We start from the raw sequence: 15476 nt of genomic DNA on the forward strand, positions 1-15476 counted from the left end.
TATTTTAATGGATCTCCTATAAAGTTTTCAACAAAAGTGTGAATTGTATTGTCATATGAAGCATATATATGTACATACTACTTTCAGTACACTGAATTCTACATTAACATGGTAGATATGTTCCATATGATACCGTGTAAAATAATAATAAAAAAGTATGGCGTATAGATTTCCATCTATAAAAATCAATCCAGCATATCAAAAAATAAAATGTATTATTTCTTATTGTAACTAACTTTGTTTTTTAAAAAAATCAAGGGGATGAAAAATGATTCCCTTTCCCGCATACCACATGTGTATAGTACTGGCTAGTAAGTACATGCGAGGGATGTTGAAAATTCAAAATTACTACTGTATTATGCATTTTTTAGTTCATTCAATGTATATTTTTCTCTTATTTATGCACCGTGTTATTTCAAAATTGTATAAAATTGAAATTCAGTGTGATGTGGTTGCCAATCATGAATAGAATGGTAGATTTTACATAATGTGTTAAGTGATCACTTAAACAAACCAATGACAGGTTGTATTCTCTGTAAAATACCCAGACTCCCATATTCCCTTTCTATTTTGAGATATTAATGAATTCTTGAATTTGAGAGATATTTCAGCTTGCTATTCTATTCTAAATCCCGTTTTACACAACAGGATAGCAGCTAGTGCCCAGCTTTGTTCTCGGGACTAATGTCCTTTTGAACAGCACAGCAGCATAGCAGACCCTTCCAATTTCTATCTGAGAGGTACATATCAGCCCAATGGTAGTGTTCGGCCATGTGACGCGAGTGCGTATGTGTGATTGCAGAATGTGAAGCTAGACAACTTCTCAACGAGCTGGTCGGACGGGCTGGCGTTCTGCGCGCTCATCCACCACTTCCTCCCTGAAGCGTACGACTACTCCAAGCTGGTGCCGACCCAGAGACGATACAACTTCACGCTGGCCTTCAAAGTCGCAGAGTAAGCTGACAAGAAAATTTACTTTTCCTCAATCAGCACAATCACACACAGAGGCTGCTGAGAAATTTGTCTAAAATGCTATTGACTAATGTCTTCTAAATCTCCAACCCTTATGGTGCAAAGGGCACTGCGTAGTCTACACTACACAGTGTTTCTTGATTGTTAGTGATGGCATGGTTACCAGTCCTGTGAGGGAAAAACTGTCAGGTACAACGACCAACCAAACAGCTACAGATTAGACCAATAATAAACAACGTATTAAAACACTAAGGATAGGAAAGGTATTACTACCCGTTTGATGGATTGATGCTTAAGAACGGGAAGGGTATTTTTACCTTCTGTGCTGGCCTCATTTCAAAGTCAGAAAAAAAGGAATTATTTGATCTTTTTTTATGAATATTATGTACCAATCTCTTTGTCAAGGTCTTAACTATATGTTCATAATTAGCGATTCCAATGGCAATGGTCCGCAGTACACAGGCGTAAAAAAACACCCATCAGAAATGTCTTAAGATTAAATTACAAATAAAACACTTTTTTTGTGCGGTGCCTAAAAATTATGTGTAAAAGCACCAAATATTTTTTAAATTTAAAAAAAATATATTATATTAAATTTAACACAAAATTCCTGCTTTAAATATTGATGAAGGAATTGCATTGACTATTGTTGTGTATTTCAGCGAGAAGGCTGGCATATACCCACTGTTGGATGTGGAGGACATGGTGACGATGCGGAAACCAGACTGGAAGTGCGTGTTCACCTACGTCCAGGCCATACATCGGCGCTTCAAGGACGAGGACTGACGGATCCTCGCGGGACTCCATACCTCCGCCAGCTCCTTGTTTCAAGTTGTCAACAAAGCCACTATCATTCTTCTTTATGTTCCCTTTCTTAATAACCTTATATTCCATTATTTAATAAGTAAATATTTAATGTTTTATTTGACGCCTTTTTACTTTTTTATATATATTATCATTAATTTAAATATGTTATTGCTTATAACTGTTATAATAATATTATTACAAGTAATACATTAAAAATCAATAACTATATGGCATTTGAATAAGGTCTTTTGTTGAGTATAGCCCCTCATTTGCAACGGCGGATCTTAATCTCTGAAATGTTACCAACGCTACGTTGCCAATTTGAATCGGGGTACTTTATACACGTCTTGACCATACTTACTAACATTTTATTTGGATGAGTTTTACGAACAATAGTTTTAGTTGATCAAACACTTTTGTAATTATATTATATATTATTGTGATGATATTAAGATTTTAATACCGCGCTTAAAAGCTTGTTATAATAATAAATGTGATTATAAATTAAAAACACTCATTTTGTTTTATTTATCCCCATACTAGAATGTTTAACCCTTTCCACTCTGACCATTTTTTCTCATAACTGATCAGCTACTCTGATCAAAAAATGCGACGTTTTTCTACCATTAAAATAAATATTTTTAATCCCTAATTTTGGGACACTCTGTCTGGCAATTCGTATGACCATGCTAATTAAGATTAACCGTATTTATCTGAAATATTTTTTGGTAGAATATACTTGGGTGATAGAGAAATCAGTGATTAAAGTAATACCTGCGCCGGGCCAGACATTGTGGCCAACGGAGCTGCCTACTAGAATCATACGCGCCAGAATGTCTGGCCTACAGAGTGGTAAGAGTTAATATATCAAAGATTTCCTCCCAATATCTCATTTATTTTAAAGATCTGCATCAGTGGACCTGTTCCATTTAAGTGATTCGTCTAATTTAATACCAGATCAGCGTTTTTTTACTGATATTTCTCGTTGGAACTGTATTTTAATAAAACAACCGCTATATTGTTTTTTTTTATCCGCCTCCGTGGTGTAATGGTCGGCGTGTTTAGCTGCTGTGCTGGAGGTCCCGGGATCGATTCCCAGGGGGGGTAAAAATAAATATTAGTGATTTTACATTGTAATATTTATTTAATATTACCCTGGACTGGTTCCTGATGCGCAAGAGTGATCACCTTGCCTTCATGTAAGTAATAATCAAGATAACAACTGCGTCAATTCGATGCAGTGCCCTATGCACCATTGGGTGTGGATAAGGGTTATAATAATATTGTTTTTACTACTTTTATTCAATTTGACCAGTGACCAGGTTCTGACCCGGTCACTGGTGAAATAAAATAAATGTGGAAAAAATATACAGTTGTTGTTTTATTATTTAAATACTAGATCAATTGAATAATGGATTTGGATTACCTTTTTGGACAGTTGTCTTTAACTCCAGCGGTTTTTGTGTAAAATCAAACAAACCGTGGTTTGTTTGATTTTCCATGATGTTTTTTTGATGATACAAATGTGTTTCCCCCGCCTCCCTCATTAAGCTGGAAGGAGTGAGAACCCAAGGGGGACTTTTGAGGGGATACTTCTAGGGTCCTATGGAACATTTATGCCAAAAATCAAAACCATTGACAAAAATTAAGGTCTAATTTGGCTAGACGAATGAGGAGATACACAAGTTATTTATTTTTATTTATTTCAAAACATATTACAAACATAAGTCATATATACATATAAATTTCCCAATGAGTAATTTCTATTTCTCATTTTGGGACATTGGATTAAGGTTAACAAGACTGGAACACAAATAATAAAGTTACAAAAAAGAATTAGACATGGTCTATCAAGCAGATAAACCTAATTAAATGATAATTTTGAAAAGAAGTTGTTATGTATGGAATTATGATGATTATTATTTTTATCACACAGTTTTACAATGCCATTGTAAAGAAAAACAGCCTTAAAAGAAACTCAGTAGAATCATTAATCAAGTTTTGGTGTATATTATTAAAAATAATAAATAATAGAATTCTACAATGGGCATATTTTAAACAATACTTGGTTGATAAACTATTTACAAATTACATTTCTGTTATAATATGGATGCGTGGCTAAATGACACAATCCATATATGTAGTTTTACAAAAATATTATCGCATATGCATATGCACAAGGAATCCTGATACCTCTGATGTGAAGTCAACCATGGAGATGACAAAAGAGTGATAAAAGTAGACTGAATGCAGTTGAAATGTCATCAGTCGAATGCACAGAAAAATACTGTGTGATTTTTGTTTGAATGATGAAATAAGGAACGTAAAGATGAGAAAATCACTATCAATATGTAAAGGGTGTCAACACACCAAATCCAAACCTCAACACATGATTTGGAAATGAGGAATGAATAAATGAAGAAACCACTAAACAAATATATGGATTTATTTATTGAACAGCTAATGCCTTTAACATAATACATACATTCAGTATCTAATATAAAAATACACACATGAATACACTAATAGAGAAACAAAAAGTCATACATATAATAAAATAAAATAACAAATAGTAAGCACTGGTAAATACACGTCTCCTTCACACACTATCAGCGCTCGCTGCTCAGCGAGAGAGTGAAACACGATGTATACAATTATCCATTATAACATGGAGAAGAAATGCTGAGAAAGTAAAGACTTTAAGGTGGATAACAATATATTAAATAAATCTATACTTTCAAAAGCATTGGCTAACATGTGAAGCCGCGGAATCGGAGACAACATGGCATAGTTTGCATTAGGTACAAATACTGTGAATACAGATTTTTGCCTAGTACCTCGTCCACGCACGCTAAGCTTTATTTGATTTAGGAGATCAGGGCTGCCCAAAAAATTGTAAAGAATTCGATCACTCCTTTCAAGAACATCATAAATCAAAAAACTTGATTTTTGAGGAGAACGTTTTTTAAGTTTAAAAATAAAATACAATATATTAAAAATAAATATAAAGCAACTTACACAACTGTTTACTGTACAACAGATATTTTTAAGTAAAACCTGAAGGTTTTACCTCCATTTGAAAAATAATTAGTTTATTTAAAAAATTATTAAACAATAGTTTTTCTTCAAAATGCAGAAACAACACTTTCTGCCCTGTAGCGGGTAAATATTAAGTTAAAAATATGCCTCTTTTGCTGGGATATAGTACATTTTCTGGGCATTCCGAAAACATGCACAACTGAAAATTGTCGATTTTTGATTTATGACGTGAAAGGAGTGAGCGAATTGTATAAAACAGGACCAAATCAGTAATTTCCCTTCTATCACTAAGATTTATAAATTTTAGCCGCTTCATTATCCAATTATAATCTAACACAACGATGGGGGATATTTAGCTTAAAATTAATGTATCTAAGGAATTTGTGCGGCGAATGTTGAAAATAAAAGCATACCAAAACATGACATGTTCAAATACTTAGGCGTGAACATGTCAGGAGAAAAAATGACCGGTAGGTGTATATAAAGAGATTGAAAAAGGCAAAGATTCATTTGTTTAGCATTCTATCCTCTCTGCCTACCGGGAAGCGGCATGATAGTTTGTTAAACCAACGAATTTGACATACTACCGACATCTTACAGGAATCTAATAGAATCAATTAGACTACGTAAAATAGAAGATTCAGTAAAACGTCACTAGATGTCACTTTGAGTAAAAAAAAAGTGAACGTTTGTTTTGATCCAGTTCTAGTTTGTAGATATTGTCTTGTGCTACAAAATCCAGTAAATAAAGTGTTATTTACTTGTTCTAGTGTATACATTAAATAAAAAAGTGTTATTTTAATCGTTAACAGTGTCAGTTTACTGAAATTCGTTTGTGAAAACAGGTAATGCGAATGTAATTTAATATTCTCGCGATGTTATTTTTTGGGTTCACTGTCAATAATGGTAATAATCGCTTCTGTCGTTGTAATTGCTGGTTAAAGTGCGCTGGCAGATAGTGTGGAGTTGATTCATAGTTTGGTTTTGCTGGATTTCTCGGAAAACTTAATTATCGAAGTGATTTGACAGCGCCAAGTGGAGCGAGCCAACGGCGTGAAGTGCGTACGTGTGTCTGCGGGCGCCAAATTCAAATATGACAACTGTTTGATGTTCGAATATTCTATAGTTCCTGTCAGAATTGTGAAATATTAATGATTCAAATATAGAACTAGAAAACCTGCCTATTTCTATGGTTTGTACAAAGAAATAGGTAGGTATTCTGTTTTTTTCTTCATCTGAACTTTAAATGGATGTCGCATTATGACATTTTGGTTGATATTATATTCGGTTCTTAATAATAATAAAAAGCATGTTAAAAATGTTAGCTATCAAATACGTCGGAACGACAACCGATATTAACAACGATAATACTCATACAACAACGATAATAAAGTTATCGCTGTGTTAGTGATTTTAGTTATTTTAGATTTCAAGTTATTACATATTATATTTCGAGTTTTTTTTGTCCGTCTCCGTGGTTTAATTGTTAGCGTCTTAAGCTACCGCGCTGGAGGTCCCAGGTTCGATTCCCAGGGGGGGGGTGAAAATAAAAATTAGTGATTTTACACTCCTATATGGACTGGTCCCTGAAGCGCAGGAGTGATCACCTTGCCTTCATAAGTAACGATCAAGGTAACACTATATCAATATGATGTAGTGCCCTATGCACCATTGGGTCTGGATAAGGGTTAGAGAGAGAGAGAGAGAGAGAGATACATATTTCGAGTGTAGTTTAGTTTAAGTTTTGTGATGGTTAATTTCAGTGTTCATGGTTAACTTCAAGAATATATCCATTATTACCTTTATCTGCCCCCGATAGTGCATAGGGCACTGCGTCATATCGACGCAGTGTTTTCTTGGTCGTTAATGACATAAAGTCCACTCATCCAGGGTAAATATAAATCAATATTACGTTGAAAAATCACTGAAATTTATTTGTACCCCCAGGGAATCGAACCGAAGACACAAAAAAACAATATTTTAAATAAACTCGTATAAATAAGGATACGAAATTTTCACTTGCATTGAGCGAGTGTTTTTGCCTAGAATTTTCACTCATGAATTACATGAAATTATAGTAACTTTAAACAAAAAGAGTAAATCCACTCACAAGTAAGCATAGGCTATGAAACTTATAAAGTTGAAGCCCGAGTAGGGACATGATATACGGTGTTGCATAAGCCGTAGCTAGATTTCAGAGTCACTTGGACGTTAGGTAATTCAAAAAAAAATCACGTGCATTGTAAGTGAAATAATTCAGAAGAAGTATCTCCCGTGCAATTATTAAGGATTTATATTTACTAATTTAAACCATAAAACCCTCTTCTTAGCGTTCTGTAATACCACTTAAAAAACACTAGGTCGTGACTACTGGTTTCGTAATAATCATTCCATCATCATTTGTCCGCCACCGTAGTGTAATGGTCAGCACGCTCGGCTACCGTTCCGGAGGTCCCGGGTTCGATTCCCAAGGGGGCTAAAATAAATATAAGTGATTTTTTCACTGTAATATTTATTCAATATTATTACCCTGGACTGGTACCTGAAGCGGAGGGCTGATCACCTTTCCTTCATGTGTAAACGATCAAGATAACACTGCGTTTATATGACGCAGTGCCCTATGCATCATTGGGGTGCGGATAAGGGTTTTATTTATTTATTTATTATCATCAGGTCAAATGTAGACTAAAGTGACGGTAATTTTAATCCAAAAATATAATAAAATATACATAAATACAACTTTCAGAATTTTTAGTAATGTGGTCGTCAATCGCGTATAGACACATTGACAGGTTTATGTATTAATTTGAAATCAAACACAGATTTTTTGAGTCTACTAAGTTGTATTTTATTAACAAAAAACACATCAAAAATTATATTGTGACAATTGTTTCGCCTTGTTAGGGCATTATCAAACGAATGTGGAGATCAAAAAAAAAATTTTTTTTTGATCTTCACATTCGTTTGATAATGCCCTAACAAGGCGAAACAATTGTCACAATATAATTTTTTATGTGTTTTTTGTTAATAAAATACAACTTAGTAGACTCAAAAAATCTGTGTTTGATTAAAAAATTAATACATAAATTAAAATGGAGTTCTACAAATTAAACGCCAAGTCAATAAATACATAGACAGGTTGTAAGTCCTGTAAATACCCAAACTTGCAATGCGGTCAATTTTAATTTATGTGTATTGTGTGTGTGTGTATTATCACTTAGGTTTGCTAAGCTCTAATGATTTTATCAATATCATTTCGTGTGTTGTACGGCTAATTTGTTATTTAAATATAACGCAATTAATTTCCAAATGGCGTGCCAAAAAATTGCGTGTGTAATTTGAACAACAAATTCAATATCGCCCTCCATACAAAACAATAAGTTTTTCGTATCTTATATCCGCATTACGATAAAGTTTTTATTTATATACTATTACAATCACCGACAAAGCGGGCTCGAATAATAAATAAGCCATAATAATGAATAAATAATACCGTATTTGAATATTTTGCTTCGCTATTTTCATATCTGACCAAACGGTAGGTTTGCCACGCGTTTAATATATATATATATATATATATATATATATATATATATATATATATATATATATATATATATATATATATATATATATATATAATGTATATATATATATATATATATATATATATATATATATATATATATATATATATATATATATATATATATATATTATATTATTTTCTTCTGCTTCTTGTAAGCCTTGTGGCCTGTTTTTAAGAGGGATAAGCCTCTGGCTATGTCGATTCCCAGCTGTCGATCCATCTCTGTGGTGGTATGCCCAGGACTCGTCTACTTTAGACTTGGCCGTGCAGTGCAATGTGGGGGAGTCTGGATGGTTCCATTCTCCTCACATGCGCATACCATTGTCTCCTTCGTTGCCTTCCCCACCTAACGACATCTTGGATCCCGCATATTTCCCTTATCCTGTTGTTCCTTATTCTGTCTCGCAGACTCTTGCCAAATATGTTCCTTAGAGTCTTCATTTCTGATTCATTATGTATTAGGGAATTTATGGTAGTGAAGCATAGAGTTGGCAAAAGAAGAGTGAAAGTAGACTGAATGCAGTCGAAATGCAATATCCCAGTGCTGCAAAACCACGTATGATAGATGTTCGAATAGTGATATAAGGAAAGAATGTAAGGCTGACGAAAGCATTATCGATAACATAAAGAAAGCTGTGTTGAGATGATTGGCCATGTGAATCGAATGAGTGAAGAAAGGATAGTAAAACAAATCTTTGAGGCGAATGTGGTTGGTAGCAGAGGAAGACCGAGGTCATGACATGATCAGGTCATGAGTCCCAATAATCGGCGGGTATGTATGAGGAGATGCGTGAATATGGATGAGGCGAAGATCGGGGAAGCGGCATGATGGTTTCTTAGTTAGTTACTTAATTTTGATTTTTATGCAGGGCCTTGGGCGGTCTGGTCATTTGATCCACGGACCAAGGGTTGGGAACCACTGGGCCCTTACAAAAGAGAGCCTAAAGGGCTTACTAGAAGAAATCACCATGATGTACGATGTCATATCGCTCACTCCTTTCAAGAACGTCAAATATCAAAAACTTGATTTTTCAGGAGATCGTTTTTAATGTTTTAGAATATAATGAAATGTATTATAAATAAATATCAAGCCAATATTGAACTTTTTACTGTGCAACAGATCTTTTTAGGTAAAACCTGAAGGTTTTTCCTCCACTTGAAAAATATTTTGTATATTTTCTTCAAAATGCAAAAACAACACTTTCTGCCCTGTAGCGGGTAAATATTAAGTTAAAAATATGCCTCTTTTGCTGGGACATTTTCTGGGCATTTCGAAAACATGCACAACTGAAAATTGTCGATTTTTGATTTATGGCGTTCTTGAAAGGAGTGAGCGATATGGTCGGATCACCCACCGATGGAGGTTAAATTAAATACCAAATATATTTTATACACATGTATGTTTTTTTATTAGTTACAGTATCCTGACGGGATGTATGCTGACCTTTGGCCATGACAAGTACCTCGCGTGATCTTGACTCCTCTCCAGGTACGACATCTTTTACAATACAAAGTCATCCATTTATTATCTAGCAAATAAAATGCACTCCATTACTAAATTATCCAATCAATCAATCAATAAATTATCCATAATCTAATAATATTAATTGCATTAATAATAAGAAATAAATCTATAAATCGGGTACATTTGTCTATCAACCCCACATCGAATCAATAAAGGTAGTATTAATCCGAAAAGTTTAATAAAAATTTGCTTAGGGTAGTATCAATAACACATGTTACGATAAATGAATTGTTCCATTGACTCAGTATCATATGGTTTTATGATTCAAATGGTTACATTAGACATTTGATAAATTCTATAATATAATGTCAGATTCATGGCAAATATCATAAAATTTACGACTCCATAAACTGGTACGTGAATACGATTCATAGGACCAATACAAGTTTAACTTTTCCTTTATGTTTCATAGTTAATATTTTTACTTTTTTAAAATAAAATTTTATTTGGATAATACCACTATTTTATAAAATCTATTATGACACGTGTTTCGATGCGTTCCGCGTCATTTTCAAAACTGTATGTGAAGCTACATAAGTCAAAAGTTTAGAGTTGGATCCTTGGGACGTTGAAGGACGAAGGAACTGTTTCTTAATTTACAACATTTTGAGTGTGTCCAAATACTTGTTCACAAAATCTGGATTATCTCCAATTACAGGAGTTATTTTCCATATTATTTTTTGACATCTCATCAAAGATGAAGAAGAATATGGAAGTCTGGGCATTTACGGGGCTTACGACCGTCATCGGCTGGTTTAAGTGATCACTTTACACACGTGTAACATTCACCAATTCTACCCATTATTGACAACCACACTACTCAAATTCTTGGAAGTTCTATATATATATGAACCAATTTAGAAACCTTGTTCTTGAATCACTAGAACTTCGCTAGAGATATCTATTGGTGAGATGTAAAGAAGCTTTTTATTAAGCAGTAACTCTTATATTAGTATGTGAGGTCCGAATCCTGGATTATAATCACACACATGAGAAACGCCAGAAAATACCATTTTTATTTTTATTATTTAAATAAATCTGGATTATCTCCAATTATAAAAAAATAAAAATAAAACCCTTATCCGCACCCCAATGGTGCATAGGGCACTGCGTCATATAAACGCAGTGTTATCTTGATCGTTTACACATGAAGGAAAGGTGATCAGCCCTCCGCTTCAGGTACCAGTCCAGGGTAATATTGAATAAATATGACAGTGAAAAAATCACTTATATTTATTTTACCCCCCTTGGGAATCGAACCCGGGACCTCCAAAACGGTAGCCGAGCGTGCTGACCATTACACTACGGAGGCGGACAATTTCAATCTCCAATTATAGGAGTTATTATTCATATGATTTTTTACATCTCAACAAAGATGAAGAATAATATAATAAAAAGCTTCTTTCATCTCACAAGTGTAAAGTGATCACTTAAACCAACCTATGACGGTCGTAAGCCCCGTAAATAGCCAGACTTCCATATTCTTCTTCATATATGTTGAGATGTGAAAAAATATTATTTTCTTTGTTTAAAAATGATGCGGAATGCATCGAAACACGTGTCACAATCAATGTTAAGAAATGTGGTATTTGCCAAGTAAAACTTAAATTAAAAATGAAAATACCACTTATGGGGACTTCTTCTGGTTAACTTGAACTCCAAATGACTTATGGTAATAATATTGGCTCCAAAACAACCGCCAGTAAACCCGTAAAGTGTGTATAAGCATGTTCAAAGTCGATACAGATAGAAGGAAAGAAGTTCTTCATATTTATGTCATTTCTAGAAGACACGCAGGGCCTTTCAATAACGACTCTACAAAATAATCATATTCAAGATACGAATAGATAGTCGTGTGATTGAATCGTATATCTGCAGAAGTAACTACATACGTCCACTGAATGTAATATAAAATTGGGTTATACATTACCTGGTAGACAGAAAAGCCTGGAGACAGTTTTAGGATTCCATATGCTCCACATTGGAGCGGATATGATTAAAGAAGAAAGTAGACTGAACGCAGTCGAAATGCCATCACGGATGTGTGACAAAATGATGTATGTTCGAATGGTGATTTAAGGAAATAATGCAAGGGTGAGATAAGCATTATCCATCAAATTAACACACTAAGAAAGGTATTTCTACCCGTTCAGTCGGTTGATGCTCAAGGACGGGAATGGTATTTTTACCTTCTGCGCCGGCCTCATTTCAAAGTACGAAAAGAAAGAATAATTTAATCTTTTCATATGATAATTATGTACCGATCTATTTGTTAAGGTCTTAACTATATGTACACAATTATTGAATCCCGTCGCCAGCGGTCCGCAGTTGTAAAAAACACCCGCCCAAAATAAAATGTGTTAAGAAAGGTGCGCTGAGATGGTTTGGGCATATAGAGCGAATGAGTGAAGGAATAACTTCTTCTGTGCATGTCATGTCAGGTCCCCCTGACGTCGACTATCACTTGAGAGTAATGCTCATTGTCTTGGGCAGCTCTAAACAGCGCCTCAACGGTCCTGATCCCTGTCCAATCTCATATATTCCGGAGCCAGGAGATCTGCCTTCTGCCCACACCTCGTCGACCCTCCATTAGGTGCAATAGCTCGTACTTGTCTCCTCTCAGCACATGGTCCAGATAGGACACCTTCCGGACCTTGATACCAGTCAGCAACTGTCTCCCTACTCTTGCTCTTTGGAGCACATTTGCGTTGCTGACCATATCGGTCCATGGCATGCGTAGCATTTTACGATATAGAAGAAAGAACAGTAAGCTAATTTATGAGGCGAATGTTGTTGGAATTGCCATTTCAAAAAACTTATTCATCTAAATTCAAATGTTAGTAAAAATTATTGCATTTTCTTCAAATAACACTGGCCTACAATGATTTTGTAACTGAAAATTTGATTACTGATTTGGACTAAGTTAATCGTTCTTATTCAAAGTCTATATGGTGACAAGCTTGTATCGCATCAAGTTTTGATATTACAGTCATATTATTGTTTGTATGGAACCCATACGTTGAAACCGTAATAGTGGTTGGTATCTAGATATGTTTTAGTCTAAGGTCTAAGGGATTAAAAAAAAAGTATCGATAATTATTCAGTAACAGTGGAAATATATTAACTTAATAATATTGAATACGATAGCATTATATGTTTATATATTTATAAATAAATAACAAGGTAAACTTTCATATTATTTTTTGACATCTCATCAGAGGAATATGAAAGTCTGGGCATTTACGACCCCGAGTTCCCAGCGTCCCGCCTATCCCTGACTACGGCGGCGGTCAGAACAGGAGACGGGACAGGGGTGCGACAAGGAATCCCTGGGTTACGGCCTGCTGCCATACCAGCATTGACCTGGCTACACTAAATGCAAGATCCCTTTCAAACCAGAGGCCTCAAGGACGTCCACCGATGAGATGGGTGGACGACATCAGGAAGTTTGCTGGAAGACAGTGGATGGGGACGGCGCAGGATCGGGAGGAGTGGAGGCGGGAGGGGGAGGCCTATGTCCAGCAGTGGACCTCAACGGGCTGATATGATATTTTAACATGCATGAAGTTTTTAGCCACAATTTTAACATTTTTAGACGTGGCTACTTTTCCAGATGTACTACTCAATGAGCGATGGATTTTCTAATATTATATCGTAATAAATTCAACATAACTGATTCTCGTTAAAATTTTATCTGATGTAGACAATATCGTTTGAGTCGAGTCGATTTAGACCTAAAATCGTAATATTACGTACTTGTTTTATTATATTGAAAGGTTTTTTGACAGGAAAAATTATGGCCTTTAGGTATCTTCTTGATATTAAACTAAACTTAATAACCACCACGCCGATTATCCGCAGGGGTGGGCAGAGAGAATTGAACGCCTCATTACTCTTACAAACAATATTCGCCTCGTATACATACCCGTCGATTATTCAATCTTCTGACCGGACCACTTTCAAGTATTTGAAATACTTGATCACGCCAAACTTCCTCGGTCTTCCTCCACTCCTATTTCCATCTACGTTCGTCTCATAAATATGTTTTACTGTTCTTCCCTCACTCATTCGTTCCACGTGCCCAAACCATCTCAACACACCTTTCTTAATTTGATGGGTAATGATTATCTCTGTTTTGCATTCTTTCCTTATTTCATCATTCGAAGATCTACCATACATCGTTTTATTAACGCGGGAAATTCGATAGCCCGCAACTTTATTTTCTAAATAACCAAGGCAACATTTAACGTTATTGAATTTTTTGCCTACAACACCGTTTTTGTATTAAAAAAGTTTATCTTTGAAATAAACAAATGGTTTTGAAAAGAAAATGGTTATTGAAAGGTTGGGAGTTAAAAAAACGATTAAAAATACTTTTTCAAAATACATACATATTATAAATAAAAAACGAATTCCAATATACGTTCTTTAAAAAAATGTCCGCATACATCACGTGTGGCATCTTCATACAGCCGGTCGCGTACTGAATTGTATATTTAAAAGTGCACCCTTAAATGAACGTAGGATTTTTATCCTTTTTTATCGCATTTTTTCAAAATTGTATAAAAAAACCGCGTGGAAAGAAAGTTTAGTGTATATCTTGTTTTGAATATTGAAAGCATAAACTTTATTTCCCAAAATAATATAGTTTATATCTGTTTTAAGGGTGAATTTCTTTGCCGACCTCCAACTATTATTAACGCGGGGTTAATTTTCCTAAATTCTAGGGGCTGTATGTATAATTTTTCACGTGAAATATTGTAGCTCATGACCGCTTGTAAGATTCCTATCGCCGTAAGTGAGGCTACATGGAAAATGTTGAAATACCTTTGTGTATATTATAATGTCCCTCTTGACGCGCAATACCTCGTATCTTACCAATTCCATGTCTATTGTAGGTCAGGTGCAAACAGTATTTTTTAATTATTTTTAGAGGGGAATTGCATTTATAATTTACCTTGCTTATTACAAGGTTTATAGATCATGCAGTGGATTTTTGTTTCTTTTCACTAAATAAAGATGTTTTCATATTTTTTTTGACATCTCATCAAAGATGAGTATAGGATGTAGGACATGTTTGCTATATTGAAAAGGAAATGCAGAGACATATTAGGTAGAAAAGGTTTTTTTTAGATACGAGGTATCGTTTTACCTTAGCGCCATGTGACATCCATCACACTGTCTTGATTTGAATAAAACGTTTCATTTATTATTTCAATAAAGACCTTCATATTTTATTTCGTAACGAAAATATTTAGTTTTCACTTAACTAGGGCAAAAACGGTTTGACGGTCAATGTAATAATTATCCATAATATTGTTCCACAAGCGTCATGTGGTGTCGCAGAAACGTACCCACAGGGCGGAAGTTTAAGCGTTTTTTACGTTTCTAAAAATATTGTTTTTTAAAAAAAATTTATTTGCATACATTTATTTCAATGATTAAAGAAAACACTTGGTTTTTACCACTTGAGTTTTATTAAAGACTACATGTTTCAGAAGTTAAACTTCCATCATTCAGGTCTGTATAATAACTAAAATATAA

At 34.5% G+C, this 15476-nt stretch overlaps 3 protein-coding genes across 6 annotated transcripts in view; all 3 read left to right on the forward strand.

Annotated features, from left to right (window-relative positions):
* Positions 1–2300, forward strand: part of LOC148303909 (uncharacterized) — a 122448-nt gene extending 120148 nt beyond the window's left edge. For 2 of the 3 annotated variants that reach the window (XM_088269187.1, XM_088269186.1), the window contains 2 exons: positions 803–954; positions 1635–2300. In XM_088269187.1, the coding sequence (XP_088125313.1) occupies positions 803–954; positions 1635–1758 (276 nt within the window). In that variant the 3' untranslated portion in view covers positions 1759–2300. Of the gene's footprint in view, positions 1–802; positions 955–1634 lie in introns of those variants that run through there. The other variant, XM_088269188.1, reaches the window with a different exon arrangement.
* Positions 1–15476, forward strand: part of LOC148303906 (rab GTPase-binding effector protein 1-like) — a 273584-nt gene that overhangs the window by 233783 nt on the left and 24325 nt on the right. The window lies entirely within an intron of this gene.
* Positions 5495–15476, forward strand: part of HDAC4 (histone deacetylase 4) — a 163133-nt gene continuing 153151 nt past the window's right edge. Inside the window, exons 1-2 of one of the 2 annotated variants that reach the window (XM_088269171.1) lie at positions 5495–5663; positions 9822–9896. In XM_088269171.1, the coding sequence (XP_088125297.1) occupies positions 9860–9896 (37 nt within the window). In that variant the 5' untranslated portion in view covers positions 5495–5663; positions 9822–9859. The remainder of the gene's footprint in view (positions 5664–9821; positions 9897–15476) is intronic. The other variant, XM_088269173.1, reaches the window with a different exon arrangement.

The sequence above is a fragment of the Brachycentrus maculatus genome, unplaced genomic scaffold (genome assembly GCF_059751285.1).
Source record: "Brachycentrus maculatus isolate JH-2025_06_01 unplaced genomic scaffold, ASM5975128v1 h1tg000340l, whole genome shotgun sequence".
In the NCBI taxonomy this organism is placed as follows: Eukaryota; Metazoa; Arthropoda; class Insecta; order Trichoptera; family Brachycentridae; genus Brachycentrus; species Brachycentrus maculatus.